This window comes from Bos mutus, chromosome 17 (genome assembly GCF_027580195.1).
Source record: "Bos mutus isolate GX-2022 chromosome 17, NWIPB_WYAK_1.1, whole genome shotgun sequence".
Taxonomy (NCBI): domain Eukaryota; kingdom Metazoa; phylum Chordata; class Mammalia; order Artiodactyla; family Bovidae; genus Bos; species Bos mutus.
In genome coordinates this window covers 4,604,145-4,630,060 of record NC_091633.1, presented here as the reverse complement: position 1 = coordinate 4,630,060, position 25,916 = coordinate 4,604,145, and the positions used below count along the sequence as shown (strand labels likewise).

The following is a 25,916-nucleotide window of genomic DNA, read 5'->3' as shown; positions in this document are numbered from 1 at the left end:
GGAAGGCATTTTTCCTGACACCCAGAGAAAGTAATTCTATGGGAGAACAGCAAAGAATACAGGCATCAAGAGATGGAGAAAAAGCCCTGGTAACATTTCAGTAACCCTCAGACTGAGCCACATAAAGCCAAATAGATAATTAAAACATAAGAGTGAAATAAAGCCCTAAAGGCCTCCTGGTCCAGTCATACCAGAAGTCAACTGTGCCCCCGTATTCCCCAGTTATAACAGCCAGTAAATTTATTTTGTTACCTGGCTCATTTCTGTCCCTTGCTAAAAGCTAGAGAATTTGTGTTGAATCCTCCCTTAGGAAAAACAAGAGTCCCAGACATTTCTTTAGGGTTGACACAAATTTGGCTGCGAGCTTCTAAGCAGCCAATGCCAAATATGGGAACACAATGAGCTACTGAATTTAATGTTCATAAACTGAAATATCTCTCGCAAATAATCATAAAGAGTACATTGTGCTTAATTCTCTGTGGCAGGAACGTGAGTGATTATCACCTTCTCCTATTTTCTTTCATGTTTCCGAAAATATCAATAAACAGAAAGTCTGTCGGGGACAGGGGAGGGCTGGGAGGGTGAAGGACATCGGGTGCGTGGTAAAGGTGTCCTAACACCTTCCCTAAGGAAGTGGTTCTTGATGGGCAACCCCCAAAGGGCCCTAAGATCCATTCAGAATGCCCACAAAGTCAGTACTAGCTAGAGAATGACACGAAGACATCATTTGCCTTTTTCTCTCTCATTTTCTCACGAGTGTACAGTTTTCCAGAGGCTACATGGTATGCAGTATCATAAAAAAACACAAGTGAAAAAGCAAATATCAGGCTCCAGCCACCATCTAGTAAGCCAGGTATGAAACAGATTTGTAAAAATGTGAAGCTTTCCCTCTCTTCTCACTAATCTTTTCTAAAATAATTATTTTTCATTGAAAAAAAATGTTATTTATCTTAACATAAGTGACTATTTTTTAATGAATTAACAAATATTAGTAACATGTCTCCATTTTAATTTCTGGGCTTCCCTGGTGGCTCAGTGGTAAAGAATCCGCCTGCCAATGCAGGAGACATGCCTGGGTTGGGAAGATCCCCTGGAGAAGGAAATGGCAACCCACTCCTATATTCTTCCCTGGGAAATCTCATGGACAGAGGAGTCTGGCGGGCTACGGTCTGTGGGGTTGCAAAGAGTCGGACATGACTAAATGACAGAAACAATTTTAATTTCTAACACAGTAAATTTCAAGACCTAAGTCACATGAACAAAAGCTCTTTGACGTCTTCAGTAATTTTTAGGAGTGTAAGGGGTCCTGAGACCAAAAGATTTTTGAGAACTTTGCTATTCAATGGTCAGCTCCATTTCTCTTCCCAAGATGTCACAATTCTGAAGAATGCAGAAATGCAATAAATGTTTCTTTATGGAAGGTAATGAAAATGTTCTAAAATTGATTGTAGTAAAGGCTTCACAGTTCTCTGAATATATGAAAAACCATTGAATTGTACACTTTTAAATGGGTGAATTATATGATATAAAAATTATCTCAATAAAATTGCTTTTAAAAAGAAAAAACTGTTCAACTGAAAATGATCAAATAAATCAGTAACATACCTATCACAAATAGGTACCGTAAAATATTTTCTATACATAACAAATGCTATAAAATCAGGAACAAAAAGCTAACCAGTGACAAACATCTAGAAAGAAATTAAGTGCAAGTTCCATAAGAAAACAAAAAAGTTACCTTCCGAGAGTTTTTGACATGATGTATTCGTCTCTTAATTCCTTAGGATACACTGACTGATCATCTACAGTCAGATCAAAAAATACAAAAACTAAGGGGAAAAAATGGCAGAGACAAGTCCCATTAATCCATTTGATAAAGAGAAGATAAATGGTCCTATAACTTAGTAAACATATGGAGTATAAGACAATCATGCTTAGTTCCATTTAACATCTAACCCCAAAGAAATCACTAGCTAGGCCAACGGATATCATGAAACCCTTGAGAAATGATGGCAGCAAGTTTCATTCCCACAATGGAAACACAGTATCATTCTCACTTCACGGCAAGAAACTCATATGTCAATGCTGTGCTTAGTCACTGACCTCAGAACAGTTATCAGCTGGGCCCAGAACCAAATGCCAAATAGTTTAAATCTAGAAAATATATTCAAGGCAAGTAAATATCCAGATAAAAATAAAGCCAGAGGTCACCATCACTAATATTATCACCTTTCAGTCATTTCTACCTTTACCTAGCTGGTATCTTACAGCGCAAACCATCCTGAACTTACTTGTAAAATTAAATAACACTTTGCCCCCAAACCTCCTTTATTTATTTACTATTTGGCCTACATCTGAGAAAGAGTACCAAAAAAACTGCTCATTTCATAATTTAACCATCCACTGGTCCAAACCTGCAGTCAGTTATTAAACACTACAATTCTACAAAATGGTACATTTGCAACAGCCTATAATATCAGGAAACACTGAAATTTGTGAAGACCCATGAGTTTCTCAGATTTCAACTGACAGGTCTTAACCACTCTGGAGTAACCTAGAGAACCAGTGTCAGGCAGAAATCTGAACCAGCTCAGCACATTTCAATCCAGGCTGGTCCCCAGGAGGCAGACACCTGCCTAATGAATGAGACCTGCTGGCCACCGAGGATACAACTGTTCCTCTCTGTGGATATTTATGAACCTAGATGTTATAATGACACCCTAGATCAGTGGATCTGAGGGGCTCTGAGATGTATTTTTCCCATGTATTGAGGTCTACTTCAAAGGCTGCAAACTCAGTTGCCTACAGAAGCCAGAAGGTCATGGAAATAGGTAAGGCTGGGGTGAGTGTAAGATGTAGGGCAGTGAGTGGGGACTTCTGAAGGAGGCAGCCTCTACTTAGCACCTGCAGATCCTCGAATTAATGGACGATAGGCTCAAGTGTGGCCAGATAGCCCATCTTTTCAAAGAAATCTGGATTTTCACATTAAAGCACACACATCAACCAAGGCCTAATAAAATATCAATAGGCCAAATGCGGTCTGCAGAGTACCAGTTTGATCCATTTCAATCATGGCCAGCCTCAGACTACATAACACCTCTGTTCAAATTAGAAAAGGTGCCCTTTGCTGCTAAGTCACGTCAGTCGTGTTCGACTCTGTGCAACCCCAGAGACGGCAGCCCACCAGGCTCTGCCGTCCCTGGGATTCTCCAGGCAAGAACACTGGAGTGGGTTGCCATTTCCTTCTCCAATGCATGAAAGTGAAAAGTGAAAGTAAAGTCGCTCAGTCATGTCCGACTCAGTGACCCCATGTACTGCAGCCCACCAGGCTCCTCCATCCATGGGATTTTCCAGGCAAGGGTACTGAAGTGGGGTGCCATTGCCTTCTCCAAAAGGTGCCCTTTAGATAGAACAATTATGAAAGGATGGCACACCACTTGTCAAGTAGAGGACAGGCCACATTTTAGTGCCTACTTGCCCCCTTGACTGGGTGCTTTCAAAACAGCAAAATCCTGTGCAGCTGCCAACTGTAATTATCAGATAGGAAACAAAGTGGAAAACAGAAAACTAAGGCAATCATAAAATGTACACCAGGACGGCAAGAATAGCCATAATCCCGAGATGCTGTTCTGAAGACTGGCTGCAGGAGAACCACCTGGGGAGGATTTTTAACACCCCTGGAACTGGTGGATCAGGCTCTGAGGGACAATGCCTCCGGGAATCTGTATTTTTAAGGTGTCACCCACACAAACAGATACTATTTCACATCATTCAACCCTCAAGTTTTGGGAAGATCTGTGAGGTTTTTTCAAATTAAAGAAACAAGAGTATTGCTCTTGTCCAAGGTTTTAAAATCACTGTGAGCTATGTTTAATTCTGTAGGTTGTTTTTTTTCATCCCCAATGAATGACAACTGTTCATTTCAGATGTGATATTCATGAAGTTTTAGGAACAGCTGCATATAAAATGCTACCCGATGGTGATGATAAACATTTCCACTTTCAGAGGATAACCATGCAATATTTAAGGTGGAAAATCTAAACTGAGACTCTTACAGGGAAACACATAGCCTAATGCCAGGCTATACATAATAGCTCAACAAATATATACAGAAATTAATGTCTAAAAGGAACAAAGAAAAGGAAGAATGAGGAAGGGAGAGAAAAAGGTGGGGAGGGAAATGAACTAATGGCCTAAAATAATTCATTGATATCTAAGGTTGACGTAATTAAACTGGATCAATTAATGAATGATAAATTAAGCAATATGATTATTTAAAGCATATGGCTTTAAATGAAATTAATCAAACCAATCCAACCTTAGAAAATCTGTCTTGATAGAACTTTTCATAATTAAAAAAAATGCAGCTAAGATTGAAATGAATCTTGAATGCTAACCTACTTACTTTATTTACCTAAACCATACTCTGCAAAGGACAGTGTCATTTTTCCTTTTACACGGGAGGAGAAAGTTCCAGTAACCAGAAGATAATAATATTACCTTTATTACTCCATACTGAAAGTGCAATTTCAGAATTGTTACTCAAAGGAAGGCGTCTTCCTTTCCCTACAAGCTCTCTATTTACAAAGGTTCCATTCCCACTGTGATCTTCTATGTATGCGATGTAAGAGTTTTTAGGACCCATTTCCTAAAATAGAGAACATTTCATTTCAAAGTTTTAATGGTGGGGTGTTAGAGTCGGGAGATAGCTGAGCGTGACGTCTAGATGACCAGTTTTCCCAAATGTATGGGTATTTGACACCTACTCTGAAGATCCGAAAGTGCTTCTTGCTGTATGTCCGGTATTTATCGGTGCTTTTCAGCAGGGGCTCATCGAAGCAATATTCACAGTTTCTATCCCTCCCGAACCAGTAGCTGTCATTAATACAATCTGCAACACAAAAGCACACATCAGAGGGCTGCTGAATTTCATGTCTCAAACACCTTTTAAAACTACTTATAAACATTGAAACATACATTACCATGAGTAAAATAAGATAGGTAGTGGGAAACTGCTGCTTAGCACAGGGAGCTCAACAGGTGCTCTGGGACAATCTAGAGGGGTGAGATGGGGTGGTGGGTATGAGGGAGGTTCAAGAAGGAGGGAATACTTATGGCTGATTCATATACTTATGAATACACTTCAGCCATATACTTATGGCTGATTCACGTTATTGTATGGTAGAAACCAATACAACATTGTAAAGCAATTATCCTCCAATTAAAAAAAGACTGCTCAGAAAATCATGACACAACATGAATGAACTTTGAAAACATTATGCTAAGTGAAAGAAGCCAGACACAGAAGGACAATTACGATTTCACTTATATGAAATATCTACTCAAAAGACACAGAAAATAGGTTACAAATTAACAGAACTCGATGGGGAACAGACAATCTCTTCAATGAATGGTGCTGGGAAAACTGAATAATCACATGCAGAAGAATGAAACTGGACCCCTATCTTACACCACTCACAAAAATTAACTTGAAACAGATTAAGGACTTAAATAGAAATGAAACTGTAAAGCTACAAGAAAACAAATGGTCATTTTGTGATGTGATGAAGGTGTTAGCTAAGGCCATGGTGAGGATTATTTTGCAATATATATCGTGTATCAAATTGTACATCTTAAATTTATACAATGTTACATATGTTAGTTACATATGTTTCAGTAAAGCTAGGAATGGGAAAGGAGAAATTACCAAAGGAAAAAATTTTGGAACTAGATATGTGGAAGTACTGATGCCAGTGAACTGTATTTGTTACTGTTGTTTAATCGCTAAGTCATGTTGGACTCTCAGCCTCCTATGTCCATAGGATTTCCCAGGCAAGCATACTGGAGTGGGTTGTCATTTCCTTCTCCAGGGGATATTTCCAACCCAGAGATTAAATCCCTGTCTCCTGAATTAGCAGGCATCAGATTCTTTACCACTGAGACACCAAGGAAGCCCAACGAACTGCATACTTCATGGTTAAAATGGCAAATGTTTATGTTATATATATTTTATCACAATGAAAAGAAGTAAACATTAAAAAAAAAAAAAATACTAAGGGGGCTTCCCTAGTGGTCTAGAGGTTGAGAATCTGCTTGCCAATGCAGGGGTCAAGGGTTCAATCCCTGGTCTGGGAGCTTCCCAAATGCCATAGATCAACTAAGCACCGAGTGTCACAACTACTGAACCAGGGCTCTAGAGCCCGTGAGCCACAGTTACTGAGCCCCCGCTGCAACTACTGAGGCCTGTGTGCCTACAGCCTCTGTTCTGCCCCAAGGGAAGCCCCTGCAATGAGAAGTCCATGCACCCCAACCAAGAGTAGCCCCTCTAATCACAACCAGAGAAAGCCTGCGTGCAGCAATGAAGACCCAGCAAAAGCAAAAATAAATGAATTAAAAAAAGAAAAAGAAATACTAAAGTACATAGCTTTTAAAGTGCAAGATTTGTGTCCTGAAAATTACAAAACACTGTTGAAAGAAATTAAAGACCTAAATAAATGAAAGATATCTCATGTTCATAGACTGGAAGACTTAATACGGTTACAATGGGAACAGTATCCAAATTGATCTACAGATATAACCCCAGAGGCCTTCTTTGCAGGAAGTGACAAACGTATCCTAAAATTTCTATGAAAAAGGAAAGAACCATAGTAGTCAAAACAATCTTGAAAGAGAACAAATCAGAACTCACTCTGGATTTCAAAACTTACTACAAAGCTATAGTAATTGAGACTTTGTGGTGCTGGCATAAGGATGTACACATAGATCAATGGACCGGAAGTCCAGAATTAAACCCTGACATTTATGCTCAAACTGATAAGGACAGAGTAAAGGGATAAAGTAAGTGATTAAATAGTTAGTCACGCTAGAGGACTGTAAGTAGAAAAAATATGAGAGACCCCTATAAGTTAATGATTACTCAAGAAAGCAGGTTTGCTAAATCACAAAACCAAGCAATCTTGCTTAGCAACAAAACCATGTAACAGAAGCACGAGACACGCCCCCAAACAATAAAACAATAGTGGTGTGAGCCCACATCCTGGCCAGCGAGCTCAGTAAGTTAATGATCCCTGGGACATGCTCTCTGCTCACATGAAAACAATTTGTGGACCTAGCTTGACCATGCGGAGAAGGCAATGGCACCCCACTCCAGTATTCTTGCCTGGAAAATCCCATGGACAGAGGAGCCTGGAAGGCTGCAGTCCATGGGGTCACTGAGGGTCGCACATGACTGAGCGACTTCACTTTAACTTTTTACTTTCATGCATTGGAGAAGGAAATGGCAACCCACTCCAGTGTTCTTGCCTGGAGAATCCCAGGGATGGGGGAGCCTGGTGGGCTGCCGTCTACGGGGTCGCACAGAGTCAGACACGACTGAAGCGACACAGCAGCAGCAGCTTGACCATGAAAGGACAAGAAATCTCCCCTGCTAAACATGCAGGAGGAGCTAATGATGGAAGCATGACATCTACTCAAGAAAAACAAACACGGTCTTCTCCCCTTGCCCACTTTTTTTTTTTTTTTTTTATAAAGCTACAGACTAGTAAGTTCTCAGTGCAGCATCTCTCACCCACCCCACTGGTAAACCTCAGAAGTCCCCTATTCTAATAAGTCGCTTTATCTATCACTTTGCCTCTCACTGAAGTCTTTCTGTGCTGAGACATAAAGGACTATGGTACCAGGAGCTCTTCGGAGCCTCCCTCCCCCTCAAAAGGCCACCAAATGGCTTCAAAATGATCTTTGATGAAGGTATCGAGACCATTCAAAAAGTCTCTTCAAGAAATAGTTCTTGGACAACTGGGCATTGCCATGACAAAGGATGCACTTGGACAATACCTCATACCAAGTACAAAAATCAACTCAGGGATCAGTATAAGAGCTAAAACTGTAAAGTATTTAGAAGATAGGGTTTGAATCAATAACAATAAAGTAGCTCCTCTTTATTCAGCAATTACTTTATTGTTATTCAGTTGTTAAGTCATGTCCAACTCTGTGCGACCCCATGGACTGTAGCACACCAGGCTCCTCTGTTCTCCAGTATCTCCTGGAGTTTGCTCAAATTCATGTCCACTGAGTTGGTGATGCTACCTAACCATCTTATCCTCTGTCACCCCCTTCTCCTATTGCCTTCAATCTTTCCCAACATCAGGATCTTTTGGCCTTATATGGTCAAAGTATTGGAGCTTCAGCTTCATCAGTGCTTCCAATGAGTATTCAGAATTGATTTTCTTTAGGATTGACAGTTTGCTCTCCTTGTAGTCCAAGGGACTCTCTTATATATCAAGTTCTCCCTTTTAAAGGAGACACATCCTACATCCAGACACAAATGTAAAGAACAGTCTTTTGGACTCTGTGGGAGAAGGCGAGGGTAGGATGATTTGAGAGAATAGCATTGAAACATGTAAACTATCATATGTGAAACAGATCACCAGTCCAGGTTCGATGCATGAGACAGGGTGCTCAGGGCTGGTGCACTGGGATGATCCTGAGGATGGGATGGGGAGGGAGGGGGTAGGGGGTTCAGGATGGGGAACACACGTACACCCATGGCTGATTCATGTTGATGTATGGCAAAAACCACTACAATACTGTAAAGTAATTAACCTCCAATTAAAATAAATTAATTAATTTTTTTAATTTTAAAATTAAAAAAAAAAAAGGAGATACATCCCACTTCACTCTTAACACTCCTGTGTCCCATTCACCATACATCAGCCCTAAGCCTATCTTAAAAATATGGCTTAAATGAGTAAAACGTAGCTTCAAATGTTTACTTCTTTTTTTTTTTTTCAAATGTTTACTTCTAAATTTAAAGTTATACATATGAATATTGTTATATTATTTCTCCACTTTTTACTGTTTTTTCAAGTCACCAAGTTGCACATGATATAAAAGGAAAGGTGATTGACAAGGTACAAAATGGTACATTAGTCATTCATTTCCTTATATTATTATTCTCTATTCCATAAACACCAAGCTCATTTTTTTAAATGAAGTGTATTGTGCGTATTTCAGTTGTGTCTGACATTGCAACCCATTGGACTGTAGCCCTCCAGGCTCCTCTGTCCATGGGATTTTTCACGCAAGAATACTGGAGTGGGTCGCCTTCTCTATCTCCAGGGGATCTTTCCGCCCCAGGGATAGAACCCACGTTTCCTGTGTCTCCCCATTGGCAGGCTGATTCTTTACCAGCTGAGCCATCTTTTTAATGAAGAGGTCATTTTAATTCGAGACAGGAAAAATACTAAATAAGACATACTGAAAGCAAAGTCTCACTGTTGGAATCAGCTGTCAGAGTGGATGAGTATGTTTAAACAGCAAGGTTGGCTATTTTGAGATAAAAACAAATAACAGGGAGTCAACAAATAACCTTCTCCATCCTAAGAGTGTAACACAGATGCTCTGAAACTGCTGCACCAGAGCAGGACTGAAGTGATGACATTTCTGTGATTAGACAACAAATGTTTACAAGTTTGCATGAATTAACATTTTTCTAGGGAAAACATCCACAACCCTCCTCAGATGGACAACACATGGCAGAGGCCAAATCAACATTTGGTGAAAGAATAAATGAAGGGGATCCACAGCAAGTAAGAGCCAGTGCATGACCCAAAACTGCCTTCTCAGTTCTGTCTTTCACCACCTCCAAACTCCAGAATCATTCCAGGAGTGTCTTAGGTTATCTGTTGCAACAACTTTCTGTAACTGTTTTTCTGAGCCAAATATTGCACTGCATAACAAAAGATCTTACCAAGATTGGAGAATCCATCCTGAAGAGCCCATAATCGAGCCCAAGGGGCAGGGACAGGCTCCTCGGGTTCTTGGTCCTCCGGAATAGAATAGAGTTCCTGCGTGGACACTGTGTCTAAGGAGCTCAGCGTGCCAGAGCTGGAGTGGGAGGACTGGCTGGACGTGCCCTGGGACTGTGACGAGGAGCTGTGTGGCTGCGAGGAGGGACCCTGGGACTGTGAGAAGCCGCCCTGGGACTGCGGGGAGGCGCTGCCGCGGGGCTGCTGACGCTCCACATTCGTCTCCCGAGACATCACCACCTCAAAAATAAGTGTCCCACAACCAGGTGAGTTTCAAGGAACAAGACTTAAAGGTCAACGAAGAAGGATGGGCATATTACAACAGCCAAAACAAAACAAAAAAGAAGATCCAGGACAAGCATGCTCTGCAAAAATTAAAATTCCAACAGTCTACAGCCATCACTCTTCTGAGCTCAGTTTTTCTTCAGATTATTTTCACCTAATAAGTTTTTTGTGTGACAGCCACAAACCACAGGGGAAAGAAACAATTTGAAGACTATAAATAAGTGAAAAAACAAAGATACTGAATTGGGGAAGGGAGAGAATCATAACAGGTTACACTCATCCAATTGTTAAAAATTAGAAATGGTGGTCCCTGGTGGTCCAGTGGCTAAGACTCTGTGCTCCCAATGCAGAGGGCTCGGGTTCAATCCCTGGCCAGAAAACTAGATCCCTCATGCCACAACTAAAAAGATTCCACAGGCTGTCACTAAGACCGGGTGCAGCCAAGTAAATAAATAAATATTTTTTAAGAAAAAAGAAATGGAACCTAAAATGTATTCACTAATACAATCAACACTGCACTTAAACTACATATGTATTTTCGGAAAGCAAAGAAGGGGAAAGGTCGGGTGGTTTGGCATAGATGATGAGCAAAGAAAAATTGTACAGAAATTGGCTGCATCACCCCAGGGGTGACATTTACATAAAATGTCACTGATGCCCCTTACCCAAACCAGCTCCTGGAGGGTAGGACCCAAGTTCATTCTAGATTCCTAGACTCCAAACTAAGAGCTGGGCCACTTAATGAAGCAAAACACTAAGACAGCTCTAAACAATCCCACCTAGCCCTTTGTCATGCTAATTAACTATGCGGCTCATCTTTTCAGCATCCCAAATGACCTCCCAGCACAACAGAAAGAACTATTCAGACATATAGAAGATCATAACAGAGGGTCCCACCCTTGTTTTAGAATTAATTTCACAGTTAAACCCCAATAACAGAACCTACAGTAAAGTCAAAGTAACTTTCAAATCCTAACTTTAAATCCCTAATCTGATTTTTTTTTTAAGGGCTTTTTCTCCAGAACTCCACACTCAGGCTACCCCTCAAGGAAAATATAGTAAACATGACCGACACAGATTATTGCATTTACATAGGCCTTCCAGACACAAACGTCCTTCCAGATGCAAAAGTCTGGTGAGGTTTCCTCAAAGTGCACCAGGGAGGTGCTGCCAGAGCTTCGACTTCAGGACCTGATGCTCTGATACCACCTCAGCCGAGGTGTGACCTCCTGCGGCTTTGGAGCAAAACTTCTCCGCCCTGAAAAGTGGCAAAAGACAGTGTGTCAAGAGGTAGCTGCTATCATCACACCTGATAAGAAGGGTGCACCACACCAGGACTACATGGGCCTCCGCCATGTATAGTGGAGAGGTTATAAGCAAACAGATTCGGAGTCAGCTAAGTCAGCTCTTCGCATGACCTTTAGGTAGATCACAGCCTCTCTGAACTCAAAAAGTAGACGGAGCTAGAAAATCAAATGAGATGCTGCAGCAACGTTCTTTCAACCCCACCCCCTCAGTAAAGCTTGATAATCGGACTTTCAGGCCCAAAGAATCTGAAAGCAGAGAAAGGCCTTACAAGTGCAACACAATTTATTTTTCCTCAAATAGAGAAACTGAGTCCCAAGGAAGACTGGTGGCCCCCTCCCCTCCCTTTGCCACCCAATCCCCCACACTTGCTTATGGACACTCTCGAAGCATCTTCCTACACAAGTCAGTGTGCTTCCAGTTCCAGCAGAGCCTATTGAGAGTGGGTTCTCAATAGGCATTTTCAGATTGAACCAAACTATGATAATAATTGGGCTTCCCTGGTGGCTCAGACGGTAAAGCGTCTGCCTACAATGCGGGAGATCCGGGTTCGATTCCTGGGTCGGGAAGATCCCCTGGAGAAGGAAATGGCAATCCACTCTAGCACTCTTGCCTGGAAAATCCCATGGACGGAGGAGCCTGATTAGGCTACAGTCCATGGGGTCGCAAAGAGTCGGACACGACTGAGCGACTTCACTTTCACTTTCATGATAATAATTACTAACATCTTTAAAACTTTCCGCAGAGCAGCTTGGCTCTGATTCTGAAGAGCATAACTTTGTTCTTTCTTATCCTGTACTTCTGGGCCAGTTTCTGCTTGTAAGTAACAAGGGAAGTGAAATTCACCTCGAGGTTTGTCTACAAAGGAGGAAGAGTCTCCCACGCATTCCTCTCCCCCGCGCCTTCCCGAGCTCATACACAGGACGAGATGAAGGCTCGGGAGATTCAGCTCGCAATAAGACCCTGAGGACAGGATTCGAACCCCTAAATACCCAAAAGAAGCTCCCCACTATGACTCACCGCGTGAGCCCCTCTGGAAGAGTACAACCCAGAGCAGCCGCAGCCAGCGGAGTGGCGCTAAACCCGCGGATACAAACTCCACCCTCCACCAATCAAAACACCCCTCCGCTCCCGCCGGACCAATGAGAAGCAGCGGATGTGGCCGCCCCCGCAGCTTCAATGCTTTCTGGGAGTTGTAGTTTAAGCTGCAGAGCGGGACTCAGAATCCAGGTTTCCCCCGAGTGGTCCCGCCCTCCGCCTAGTTCCCCAGCCAATCATTAGCACAAGTCTGGTCAGGCTCAGGTGACCTCGGCGAGGCAGGCCGCCGGCCCGATGTGGGGCGGAAGGACCGGGGCCTTTCTCCGGCCGTCGGGGTGGTGGCCGACAGGGGTGCTCGGGAGAAGACTGCTAAACTGCAATGCTGCGTCGCTGGCAGGAAGCAGCTCCCCACGATGTTGGAACTGCGGCGGCCCAGGGGGCCCACCGCGGGGGGACCGGTTCTTCTGCCCTCAGTGCCGCGCGCTGCAGCCACCTGACCCGACTCGAGATTACTTCAGCCTCATGGACTGGTATGGAGGCCGTTTCCTGAAACGCGTCTGGACGTGCGAGAGGGGAGGGCGGGTCGGGCTAGGGGAGGAGGAAGGCTGGACCAGTCACACAGGTTGGCGGAGCCCTGGAGGACCGGGCTGGGGGTGGAGCCTGGTCGAGAAGGATGCGTGGGATGTGCCTGGGGAGGAAATTAAGGGGCTGGCCTGAGCGAGGACGCTTTGAGGGGATGAAGACGAGAGGGAGTCTTGGAGTGGAGAGGCGGGGAGTAGATAGGGGAAATTGAAGTTTGAAGGCAGCAATGGAGGGGCGGGTTCTGAGAGAAGGCCAAGTTGAGAGGCGGGGCTTTGAGGGGAGGGTACTTGGCGCGGCCCTAGGGCTTCCCTGATAGCTCAGGGTAAAGAATCTGCCTGCAATGCAGGAGACCCCGGTTCGATTCCTGGGTCGGGAAGGTCTACTGGAGATGGGATAAGCTACCCACTCCGGTATACTTGGGTTTCCCTGGTGGCTCAGCTGGTAAAGAATCCGCCTGCAATGCAGGAGACCTGGGTTCTACCCCTGGGTTGGGAAGATCGATTAATTACAGGCTTCCCTTGTGGCTCAGCTGGTAAAGAATTTTCCTGCAATGCGGGAGACCTGAGTTGGATCCCTGGGTTAGGAAGATCCCCTGGGGAAGGGAAAAGCTACCCACTCCAGTATTCTGGCCTAGAGAATGCCATAGACTGTATAGTCCATGGGGTCGCAATAGTTGGACACGACTGAGCGACTTTCCGGAGAAAGCAGTAGCACCCCACTCCAGCACTCTTGCCTGGAAAATCCCATGGACAGAGGAGCCTGGTGGGCTGCAGTCCATGGGGTCGCTAAGAGTCGGACACGACTGAGCGACTTGACTTTCACTTTTCACTTTCATGCATTGGAGAAGGCAATGGCACCCCACTCCAGCACTCTTGCCTGGAAAATCCTGTGGACGGAGGAGCCTGGTGGGCTGCCATCTATGGGGTCGCACAGAGTCCCACACGACTGAATCAACTTAGCAGCAGCAGCAGCAGAGCAACTTTCACTTTCACTTTGGAGCATAGAAGCTTGAAGTTCAGAATGTTTAAAGTTGGCTTGAGATTTTTAAGAAAGAAGTACAGAAGTGGTATCCAAAATATGAGAGTAAGAGCATGGAAAAACTTAAGGCTGTGGGCAGAATCTAAGGGAAAAGTGAGAACTGGAGGGTCTGAGAAATAAGTGTTTTTCCTATTTACACGGAAGGTCGAGGCGTTTGGAGAGGTGACAAATTTGGGCGGAGCTAAAGAGATAGTGCAGGCTCTGGGAATAAAAAGTGAAGGGGATTTGTTTAAAATAAAGTGAGAGGCAGAAATGAAAGGACCTGGGCCTTAGAAAAATAGAGTGTGATTCTGGAATGCCCCTTAACCCTGGGCTCTGGCCCCACCAGTCACTGAGCACGTATGAAGGGTCGCAGTAACACTACCCTGTAAGTTTTCAAGCATGCCAGTCTTGTTCTAACTTCAAGGTCTCTGCGTGTTCCCTGTGCCTGAATGCGTCTTTCCTCTAATCTCTGATTACTCCTCCTCATCATTTAGGTCTCAGCTCAAATGTCATCTCTTTGTCCACTACATCTACCATTCTCTGACCTATTCTGTTTTCCTTTACAGTACCTAGCACTTTCTGGAATAGCTCTTGTCTACATGTTTATTGTGTCCCCCCCGAGAAGAGGAACCAAGCGCTGCTGCTGCTGCTGCTGCTGCTAAGTCGCTTCAGTCATGTCCGACTCTGCGAGACCCCATAGATGGCAGCCCACCAGGCTCTGCCGTCCCTGGGATTCTCCAGGCAAGAACACTGGAGTGGGTTTCCATTTCCTTCTCCAGTGCATGAAAGTGAAAAGTGAAAGGGAAGTCGCTCAGTCGTGTCAGACTCCTCGCAACCCCATGGACTGCAGCCTACCAGGCTCCTCGGTCCATGGGATTCTCCAGGCAAGAGTACTGGAGTGGGATGCCATTGCCTTTTCCAAGGCCCATAGTATACAGATCTGTAAATATCTGATGCATGAGTTTCATCTCCTGATTTCCTTCCAGCAACCGCTCCTTCAGAGTTGACACTGTGAAGCTCCAACATAGATACCAGCAACTACAGCGCCTTGTCCACCCAGATTTCTTCAGCCAGAGGTCTCAGGTAAGCCTATTGGCCATCCCCAATCATTCCCTGGATGAGGAAGCTCCCCTCTAGGAGGTCATGGCCACCACTCCAATATTCCTCCCTGGAAAATCCCAGGGACAGAGGAGCCTGGTGGACAACAGTCCATAGGGTCGTAAAGAGTCAGACATGACTGAAGTGACTTAGCACAACAGACATAGCACAGTCATACCCAGACACATATGCACCCTGGGTGCAGTGGCCTGTGGTTATGAGATTACCAATTACCAGGGACAAAACTGGACAACCAGCTTTGCCCTGGGGCAGCCTGATTACAACCAACCAGGCCCTGGATTAATCCTACACTCAGAGCTTTTACCTTACTTCCTGCTGCTAAATCACTTCAGTCGTGTCCAACTCTGTGCGACCCCATAGATGGCAGCCCACCAGGCTCTGCCGTCCCTGGGATTCTCCAGGCAAGAACACTGGAGTGGGTTGCCATTTCCTTCTCCAATGCATGAAAGTGAAAAGTAAAAGTGAAGTCGCTCAGTCATGTCTGACTGTTCTCGACTCCATGGACTGAAGCCTACCAGGCTGCTCCGTCCATGGGATTTTCCAGGCGAGAGTACTGGAGTGGGTTGCCATTGCCTTCTCCAACCTTACTTCCTAGCAGAATTAAAACCCATTGTCTGAAAATTAAAACAGCTTATCCCACACCAGTTCTCCTTCCTTATGTGCTGGCCCATCAGTGTTTTATGAAACAGTTTGTGAATGTAAGATGGCTGATTTGCGTGGTAATATGACTATCTTCATTTCCACCTACAGAATGAAAAGGACTTCTCAGAGAAGCACTCGACCCTTGTCAATGAGGCCTATAAGACCCTTCTGGCCCCCCTGAGCAGGGGACTATACCTTGTAAGGTGATTTTCCAACCCTTCTATCATGACTGCCTGATCCCATTCCTCTGGGGGACAGCTGTTCCCCTGTATTCAACAGAAGAGTGCTTGACATCTTAGCTAGTCTAGGGACCCATAATTAACCTCAAAAATACTACATGCATATAGTTTTCTGAGTATCTCTATAAACTTTACTTGCCCAAATGCCTTTTTTTTTTTTTTTTTACCATTTGCTATAAATTTAAAGAATTAGACGGTACTGGCTTTCAGGAAAGAGTAATTTTTGTTTTGTTTAGTTGCTAGTAGAGAAGTGAGCACCTTAGAGTTTTAGGATTTAATAGAATCTTTACAGATACATAGTTCAACCTCCCAAGTGGAAGAATGACTTCTCTAGGGTCACATAGTTCCAGGTAGGAGAGTTCCAATACTCCTGTCTCAGTCCCAGTTTCATCACTGGGACACTTAAAGTTTTCTGTGTGAGTGACATTTTGTTCTAAAGGGTGAGAAGGATTTATGGTGAGTAGGATTTATGACTCTAGCCATAATTTCTTGAATTAAACTTAATTTTCCCTGCTTTATGCCCCAATAGCTAAAGCTCCGTGGAATAGAGATTCCTGAAGGGACAGACTATGAGATGGATAGTCAATTCCTCACGGAAATAATGGAAATCAATGAAAAACTTGCAGAAGCTCAAGGTGAAATTGCCATGAAAGAGATTGAATCTATTGTCAGAGGTAAAAGATAAAAATAGTACCAAATATTTTATATTGCTATTTTGAGTACACGTAGAGTCTAAGTCACTCAGTCGTGTCCGACTCTTTGCGACCCGATGGACTGTATAGGCCACCAGGCTCCTCCATCCATGGGATTTTCCAGGCAAGAATACCAGAGTGGGTTGCCATTTCCTCCTCCAGGGGATCTTCCCGATCCAGGGATAGAACCCAGGTCTCCCGCATTACAGGCAGATACTTTAACATCTGAGCCACCAGGGAAGCCCAAAGGCAGATTCTTAACCACTGGACCACCAGAGAAGTCCCTATATATGTAGAAGTTAAGTGGAAAATGCATATAAAGAGGACACATTGGTCTTCATAGTGATTCAGGAAATTTTTTTTTCTTGATCATACTGAAACCCATTTTGTTAGACCTGCAAAATCCCTAATTCTCTGGAAAGCAGGCTTAAACTAAGAATGTAATAGTATTTTGTAGACCACAGTGCTCTTTCCTACCCATGACATCATTTGGATGATATTATTATCCCTGCCAAGAAAAACAGGCCTCAGAAATTCATGGAAATACCCAAAGTCACTCAGCAGATATAGCAGAGCAAAGAATGAAACCTTGCTCTTATGATCCCGTATTGCTTTACTTTCACTTTATTCCATAGAGTGTCAGTCAGGGTTCTCCAGAGAAACAGAATCAATAGTGTGTGTGTGTGTGGAGAGAGAAACTTATTTTAAGGAATGGCTCATGCGATTGTAGGAGCTAGCAAATCCAAACTGTGTCAGATAGACCAGCAGGCTGGAAACTCAGGCAGAACTTCTATGTTAGTCATGAGGGAAAATTCCCTCTTCAGGAAAACTCAGTTTTGGCTTACTGTCTTCAACTGATTGGATGAGGCCCACCTGTGTTATTAAAGATAGTCTCCGTAAGGTCAACTGACTGTAAACGTTAATCACGTCTACAGAAAGCCTTCACAGCAGCATCTAGACTAGTGTTTGACCAGACAACTGGGCACTGCAGCCTAAACAAGTCGGCACATAAAATTAACCATGCCAAGTAGAAAAGGCTCCAGGTTTCTCACTCAAACTGTATGCATGTCCAAACTTTCACAAATGTTTATGGCGTGCCTACTGTGTATCACGGAGAAGGCGATGGCACCCCACTCCAGTACTCTTGCCTGGAAAATCCCATGGACGGAGGAGCCTGGTAGGCTGCAGTCCATGGGGTCGCTAAGAGTCAGACATGACTGAGCGACTTCACTTTCCCTTTTCACTTTCATGCATTGGAGAAGGAAATGGCAACTACTCCAGTGTTCTTGCCTGGAGAATCCCACGGACGGAGGAGCCTGGTAGGCTGCAGTCCATGGGGTCGCTAAGAGTCAGACATGACTGAGCGACTTCACTTTCCCTTTTCACTTTCATGCATTGGAGAAGGAAATGGCAACTACTCCAGTGTTCTTGCCTGGAAAATCCCATGGACGGAGGAGCCTGGTAGGCTGCAGTCCATGGGGTCGCTAAGAGTCAGACATGACTGAGCGACTTCACTTTCCCTTTTCACTTTCATGCATTGGAGAAGGAAATGGCAACTACTCCAGTGTTCTTGCCTGGAGAATCCCACGGACGGGGGAGCCTGGTGGGCTGCCGTCTATGGGGTCGCACAGAGTCGGACATGACTGAAGCGACTTAGCAGCAGCAGCAGCAGCACTGTGTATCAGGCACTGTGCAGGACACTGAGAATCCAGCAGTGAACAGAAGGACATGACCTTGGGCCTTCAGGGAGTTTATATATTCCAATTCAGTGTGTCCCACATGGAAGTCTTGAGTGTCCGTCCTCCATCCCCCAAAATCAACCTATTCCTCTGAAGATATTCCCTTTCTAAGTGGATGACGCTCTGCAGTTGCTCAAGTCCAAAACATTGAATAGGCGTTCTTGACAACGTACTCCCCCTCCCCCCCATAGACAGTCTATCAGCAAGTCTTGAAAAACTGGCTTTCTTACTGCGTCTCAAATCCATCCATCCATTTTCACTGCCACCACCCCGTCCCAAGCTACCATTTTCTCCCACCTGGATGACTGGAGTAACTCCAGACCAGTCCATCTCTACCTTCAGTCTGATATATTCCTACACTATCACCTGTGTTGAAACCCAAATCTAATCATAGCACCCTTGGCCTTGCTTAAAAACTTGGAAGTGGCTCCCTTGGCTCCCCATCACTTTCAGGTTAAAGAGACCTGGATAACTGGGCCTCTGCTTCCTCTTGTTTGCTCCTTCCATTCCAGCCATGCAGGCTGCCTCCAGTTCTTCATCTGTACTTTCCACCTTCCTGCCCAGGGCATTTGTAGGTACTGTTGCTTCTGCCCAAAATCCCCTTCTCCTCCACCCCGTCTACTAACTCTTCCTTCTTCAGATCCGGGGGCAGTCCCCACTTCCTCAGGAAATCCTCAGAGGACCTCTGTCTATGTCTTTTAGCTGAGAGTACCCCTCTTTTGTAGGACTAATAATAGTTATAACCTTATTGTTCTATGTAAGATTATTGGCCCCACATCAGCCTCCCCTATTAGACCAGAAGTTCTGTGGAGGCAGAAATTGTGTCTGCTTTTTGCTTCTCTCACATCCTCAGCACACATAACAGTACTTGGAGTGTAATGAGGACTCAGTAAATATTTATCAAGTGAGTGAACAAATAACAAACAAATTAAAAGCAGTAAAATAGAAGTTCTGGTGGGGGAGCTGTCCAGTGGGGGTATATCAGCACTAGAGCTGTGTGGTGTTGGAGAAAGAGAAACTCAGCATTTGCAGTCAGAAGGTGCAGCTGCATGGCTTTGGCAGGCAGATCATGAGGCTCTGGGTGAGGTGGGCTTGGGTTCACTCCCAACACTGCCACTGACTTTTTGTGTGACTTTGAGCAAAGTGCCTTCACCCGCTCTGAGCCTCAGTTTCGTCATCTGTAAAACGGAGACAATATTAGTACCCATTGTTGCAAGGATTAAGTAAGTTAAAAACACCCTGATGCTGGGAAAGATTGAGGGCAGGAGGAGAATGGGGCAACAGAGGATAAGATGGTTTGATGGCATCACTGACTTAATGGACATGAATTTGAGCAAACTCCAGGAGATAGTGAAGGACAGGGAAGCTTGGCATGCTGAAGTTCATAACGTCACAAAGAGTCAGACACAACTTAGCAACTGGACAACAAAGTGTGTAAAACACTTGATACAGAGTCTGGCTCATGGTAAGTGCTCAGTCAGTGGTGGGGGTTATTTTAGCTCTAGCGTTACTGTCTGGCTTTAAGCAGGTCAGATCAGATCAGTCACTGAGTCGTATCCGACTCTTTGCGACCCCATGAATCGCAGCACGCCAGGCCTCCCTGTCCATCACCAACTCCAGGAGTTCACCCAGACTCACGTCCATCGAGTCAGTGATGCCATCCAGCCATCTCATCCTCTATCGTCCCTTCTCCTCCTGCCCCCAATCCCTCCCAGCATCAGAGTCTTTTCCAATGAGTCAACTCTTCGTGTGAGGTGGCCAAAGTACTGGAGTTTCAGCTTCAGCATCATTCCTTCCAAAGAAATCCCAGGGCTGATCTCCTTCAGAATGGACTGGTTGGATCTCCTTGCAGTCCAAGGGACTCTCAAGAGTCTTCTCCAACACCACAGTTCAAAAGCATCAATTCTTTGGCGCTCAGCCTTCTTCACAGTCCAACTCTCACATCCATACATGACCACAGGAAAAACCATAGCTTTGACTAGACGAACCTTTGTTGGCAAAGTAATGTCTCTGCTTTTGAATATGCTATCTAGGTTGGTCATAACTTTCCTTCCAAGGAGTAAGCGTCTTTTAATTTCATGGCTGCAGTCACCATCTACAGTGATTTTGGAGCCCAGAAAAATAAAGTCTGACACTGTTTCCACTGTTTCCCCATCTATTTCCCATGAAGTGGTGGGACCGGATGCCATGATCTTCATTTTCTGAATGTTGAACTTTAAGCCAACTTTTTCACTCTCCACTTTCACTTTCATCAAGAGGCTTTTGAGTTCCTCTTCACTTTCTGCCATAAGGGTGGTGTCATCTGCATATCTGAGGTTATCGATATTTCTCCCGGCAATCTTGATTCCAGTTTGTGTTTCTTCCAGTCCAGCGTTTCTCATGATGTACTCTGCATATAAGTTAAATAAACAGAGTGACAATATACAGCCTTGACGAACTCCTTTTCCTATTTGGAACCAGTCTGTTGTTCCATGTCCACTTCTAACTGTTGCTTCCTGACCTGCATACAAATTTCTCAAGAGGCAGATCAGGTGGTCTGATATTCCCATCTCTTTCAAAATTTTCCACAGTTTATTGTAATCCACACAGTCAAAGGCTTTGGCATAGTCAGTAAAGCAGAAATAGATGTTTTTCTGGAACTCTCTTGCTTTTTCCATAATCCAGCAGATGTTGGCAATTTGATCTCTGGTTCCTCTGCCTTTTCTAAAACCAGCTTGAACATCAGGAAGTTCATGGTTCACATATTGCTGAAGCCTGGCTTGGAGAATTTTGAGCATTACTTTACTAGCGTGTGAGATGAGTGCAATAATTCCTAAATTTCCTCCCTTACCTGCTAAGGCCCAGTTAAAGTGAACGTTCAAGGGCATGAGCTAGATGGTTTTGGGGTCAGGACTTCAGAGCCTCCAGACTCCTAATCCACTGTTCTTTTTTGTTGACACCACGTTGCTACCAGAAAAGTGAGTTTCTAGCCACTGAACTAGGAGTCAGGTGACTTGGGGTCTGTTCCGAGCTCTTCAACATGCTAGCTGTGTAACCACAGTACATTTTCCCAATACCTGTCGTTGCCTATGATAGGGATATAATATATTTAAAAGTGCTTTGAAAGCAGGTACCCCCATAAATGATTAATACTGTCTATCTGGGAAATGCACTTATAAAATTCCTCATTTCCTAATGAGGGAATAATGCAAGCATGAGGGAGCTGCTCCTTTACTTCATCTGGCATCTTCTCTCTTCAGGTACGTTCTAAGTGCTAAGTCACTTCAGTCGTGTCCAATTGCGACCCCATGAACCATTGCCCAAAGGCTCCTCTGTCCATGGGATTCCCCAGGCAAGAATACTGGGATGGGTTACCATTTCCTTCTCCAGGGATCTTCCCAACCCAGGGATCGAAACTGCATCTCTTACATCTCCTACATTGGCAGGAGAGTTACCACTAGCGCTACCTGAGAAGGAGAGGCTGTATGATTTGCTAGTGGTTGCCTGATTCTATAACACCCTGCTGATGGGTGAGCCCAGCTTGTTGATTTTTCTCCTAGCTGAAACCTGGAAGACTTAGAGTGCTTGGTGGAGATAAGATATGTCCTTGTCCTTTTTTCTTTTTTAATGCTTCTATAGCCCTTTTATGAACTTTGGTGACTGCCCCTCAGACCTTGCGTGGGTGGGAAAACTGTGTAACTAGGGTCAGCCAGAGCTGCACGAAACAGGAGCTGCCACTGTGAACACGTAGAGACGGAGGTCAGGAGGCCTCGCCCTTGAATCCAAGCTCCCCGCTGTGCTGTATTCACAAGATGACAGAGGATTGTCTTCATATTATCAGTCTACTTAAATAGAAAAATTAAGATCTTGGTTTTCCTTTTCAGCTAAACAGAAAGAACTGACTGACGATGTGAGCAGAGCTTTTGAAAGAGGTACTCCCTTCATTTCATGACTTTCTTAAATATGGAAAGAAATTCTAAGCACTGAGATATAACCATTCGTTCAATAAGTAGCTATTACATGCCCATCCTATGACAGGTATGTGGGGAGCGATAAAATAGAGATAAGCCTACATTTCTGCCTTCAAGGATTCACAGTCTTGCTAGAGAATCCAGGTGTGTGCCAAGCCAGTAAATGTCCACTGAAGATTAGACGAGAGAAAATGCTCCCATTCCCCTTTGGCAAGTAGGGGAAGATAAGGTGAGGGATGTGGGCGGAAGCCAACCCAGACTGACCTGAGGGCAAGGCCACACAGTCAACATTTGGCAAAGCCCCGTCTTCTGCAGAGCCCATAAGGAGAAGCCCATGGCCCAACTGTGCTAAATTGTAAATATGGAGTCCTCACTGCTCCTGGTTCTCAGGCTGAAGAGACTAGATCTGTTTCTAGCTATTTTTAAGCAGGAACAGCCCATTCCCTCCATCCCTGTCTAGTGACACCTCTTAAATAAGACAATAATAGCCCTTTGGCCTAGGGATCATTCCACTGCAGGAAGGAGAAAGCAACTCATACTAACCCAGATAAAAGGAGGTTATTCTAAGGAGTTACGGCCACCTCTCAGAATCTAGAGTCCCAGAGATGAGTCCATACAGTGTGATGAGAGCTGTTGTAGAGCAGGACCTGGAAAGTAGAAGCAGTCTGGAACCAAGACTGCCGTCCTGAATGTGGTGGCCTGCCGGTCCACTCCTTCTCTCCCTGCACCAGGTGCTTCCACATTCCTTATCAGGCTTCAATCACCATATACCACGGGGGGAGAACTCTTGAAACACAACTTAGGGACTTCCCTGGTGGCCCAGCGGCAAAGAATCTGCCTGCCAATGCAGGGGACACGGGTTCAATCCCGGGTCCAGGAAGATCCCTCATGCCACGGAGCAACTAGGCCCATGCACCACAGCTACTGAGCCTGTGCTCTAGAGCCCCTGCTCCGCAACAAGAGGAGCCACAGCAATGAGATGGCCGAGCAACACAGCTAGAGAGTAGCCCCCACTCGCCACAACTAGAGTAAGGCCCATGCAGCAACAAAGACTCAGCACAGCCAAAATTCAGTAATTTAAAAAAACAAAAAAACCCAACCTTAGTTATACTGGGTATCATCCTGAAAAAGAATCAGCTTCTCATTTAAAGTCTGAATCCTGTGAACAAGGATGCTTTTGCTCCCTTTGGTTGTAAGTCCTCTGTCCCCGAGAGCAACCCAGGTGTTCCATCTCCCTCTCTCAGATCTACTGAGTAACTGATCAACCTTCCAGAGCCCGGCCCTCAGCTTTGATCCAGCTGCCTTGGGTGGAGTGATTTTATTCTTGCTTGAAATGAAGCCTCTCACATTAATCTTTCTCTTTATTTCAGACAATTTTGAAAAAGCCAAGGAACTCTTAACAAAGATGAGATACTTTTCAAACATTGAAGAAAAGATTAAGTTAAAGAAGATTCCCCTCTAATGGTTGCTAATTTTAAAGTTTTAAAAAATAAAGTTCTAGTGATTTCTCTCCTGGCCTCTGCAGACTGAGAACAGAGGTGCTTCAACCACTGTGACCGTCTTAACTAACCTGTGGCTCAGGCACTAGCGGGCGGTAGAGTCTGTCATGTCAGCGGAAGCACAGCCTAGCCAGGGTTTGAGTGGTTGGCTCTTCATGGGGGACTTGGTATACCATGTCCCCCAGCTAGGCTGGTGGATGAAGAGATGCAAACAGGGCCAACCTGAGGCCCTCAAGAGGACAGGACTTTTTCCTGAAAAGGCCAGTAGTAAACATTTTAGATTTTGTGGGCCTCCTCCTCTGCTGCGACTACTCAACTCTGCCCTTGTAACATGTGCATGCTACGTGCGTACTAAGCTGCGTCAGTCACGTCCGACTCTTTGCAACCCTATGGACTGTAGCCCACCAGGCTCCTCTGTCCATGGGGATTCTCCAGGCAAGAATAGTGAAGTGAGTTGCCATGCCCTCCTCCAGGGGATCTTCCCAACCCAGGGATCGAACCCACGTCTCTTACATCTCCTGTATTGGCAGGCAGGTTCTTTACCACTAGCACCACCTGGGAAGCCCTTATAGCATATTATTTACTAAGCAGGCAGTGGGTTAGATTTGAAACAGGTTTACTACCCTCTGCTCTAGAACCACATCTTCCTTCCAAAGGCATGACCTTCACAAATAGTCTTGTTAGTATGTCTTTCAGGGAATTCCACTTTGAAACCATGCAAACTGCCTAAGGGTCTCTTTGGTCCACACTTAAATAAATGCATTTCATCTACATGAAATACAGATAATTTTACCAAGACTTAGTCTGGTATGAAACACCGAGCACATTTTCAGCTCCACCTTGGTGGAGCAGAGCGTTTTTAATCTGTTCCTGGCCAACTGCTCTCCTGTCACCCGAAGCAGCTTCTCTCCCCTTTGTGATCTTTGGAAATTCAGTTTAAAGTTGATTCATTTCCAGAAGAAAAAAAAATTTTTTTTTAAGTCTCTAGATCAAGGAAGATTAAAATAGAAAATTCTGAGAAACAGCATTCAAACTCTTAGAACTGCTTGTTTATAAATGAAAAAAATTCAGGGTTCTGAACCAAGGTTTAAATATTACTCCTAGAGCTTAAAACTGCAGCTCCTAGGGCTTTCCTGGTGGTCCAGTGGCTAAGACTCTGCGCTCCCAAGGCAGGAGGCCCGGGATCAAGGCCCGGTCAGGGAACTGATCCCATATGCTGCAAGTAAAGATCCTGCATGGTACGACTCGGCACAGCCAAATAAATAAATTTAAAAAAAAATTTTTTTTAAAGAAAAACTGGCGTTCTTTTGCATCTTCCCTCATCACTGTCTTAAGAATTTATATCTTGTGAATCCGGTTATACTCAGTTAATGTTTCAGGATTTATGGATCTTTCTAAAGGCAAATGAACCACAGCAGCTGTCTGGCTTAATGGTATTTAGGAATATCAGTACAATCTCCAAGCCCCTCATAATTTACAAGAAGAATGAGTTACTTGTCTGAACATGCACAGGAAGTCCTTTAAGTAAATAATTACAAAGCAAGCAAAAAGTCCTGATTAGACTGGGTGCTTCTGCTAAGAAGGAAACGAAAGGAATATTCGAAATATGCTGTAGACAATTTTCCATCCTTCCTCAGAACAAAGATCAAGACTGAAACTATCTGACCACAAAAAGAAATCAGATCAACGAATTTGCTTCGAATGACATTTTTGGCAGCACTTCAAAGAAACTTCCCCTTACCTATTGCCATTGGCTGGAAAGGCCTCCCAGCAAACCATTTCTGATCAGGGGAATAGATAGAAAAGAATATTTCTGGGATTTCCTTGGTGGTTCAGGGGCCAAGACTCTGTGCCTCCAATGCAGACGGCCTGAGCTCAATTTCCGGTTAGGAAACCATCCCGCATGTTGAAACCACAAGTTTGCCTAGCACAACCAAATATCCCTCATCACTGTCTTGTGAATTTATATCTTGTGAATCCAGTTATACTCAGTTAACATT

At 44.3% G+C, this 25,916-nt stretch overlaps 2 protein-coding genes across 6 annotated transcripts in view; one reads left to right on the top strand and one right to left on the bottom strand.

Annotated features, from left to right (window-relative positions):
* Nucleotides 1-12,471, bottom strand: part of CHEK2 (checkpoint kinase 2) — a 38,478-nt gene extending 26,007 nt beyond the window's left edge. The window contains 5 exon segments of the mRNA XM_070385929.1: nt 1,739-1,829; nt 4,501-4,648; nt 4,767-4,891; nt 9,749-10,046; nt 12,417-12,471. Of these exon segments, the coding sequence (XP_070242030.1) occupies nt 1,739-1,829; nt 4,501-4,648; nt 4,767-4,891; nt 9,749-10,040 (656 nt within the window). The 5' untranslated portion in view covers nt 10,041-10,046; nt 12,417-12,471.
* Nucleotides 12,472-12,663: 192 nt separating this feature from the next.
* HSCB (HscB mitochondrial iron-sulfur cluster cochaperone) lies at nt 12,664-25,187 on the top strand. 5 transcript variants are annotated; one of them, XM_070385926.1, is made up of 6 exons: nt 12,664-12,964; nt 15,023-15,119; nt 15,906-15,995; nt 16,566-16,671; nt 22,331-22,378; nt 25,021-25,187. In XM_070385926.1, the coding sequence occupies exons 1-6, from the start codon at nt 12,729-12,731 to the stop codon at nt 25,140-25,142; spliced, it is 699 nt and encodes a 232-aa protein (XP_070242027.1). In that variant the 5' UTR covers nt 12,664-12,728; the 3' UTR covers nt 25,143-25,187. The 5 variants fall into 5 exon arrangements, with proteins under 5 accessions (XP_070242027.1, XP_070242026.1, XP_070242028.1 ...); XM_070385925.1 differs by having other exon boundaries at nt 12,666-12,964; nt 16,566-16,710; nt 25,021-25,185; XM_070385927.1 differs by lacking the exon at nt 25,021-25,187 and adding an exon at nt 23,788-23,925 and having other exon boundaries at nt 12,666-12,964.
* Nucleotides 25,188-25,916: the final 729 nt, after the last annotated feature.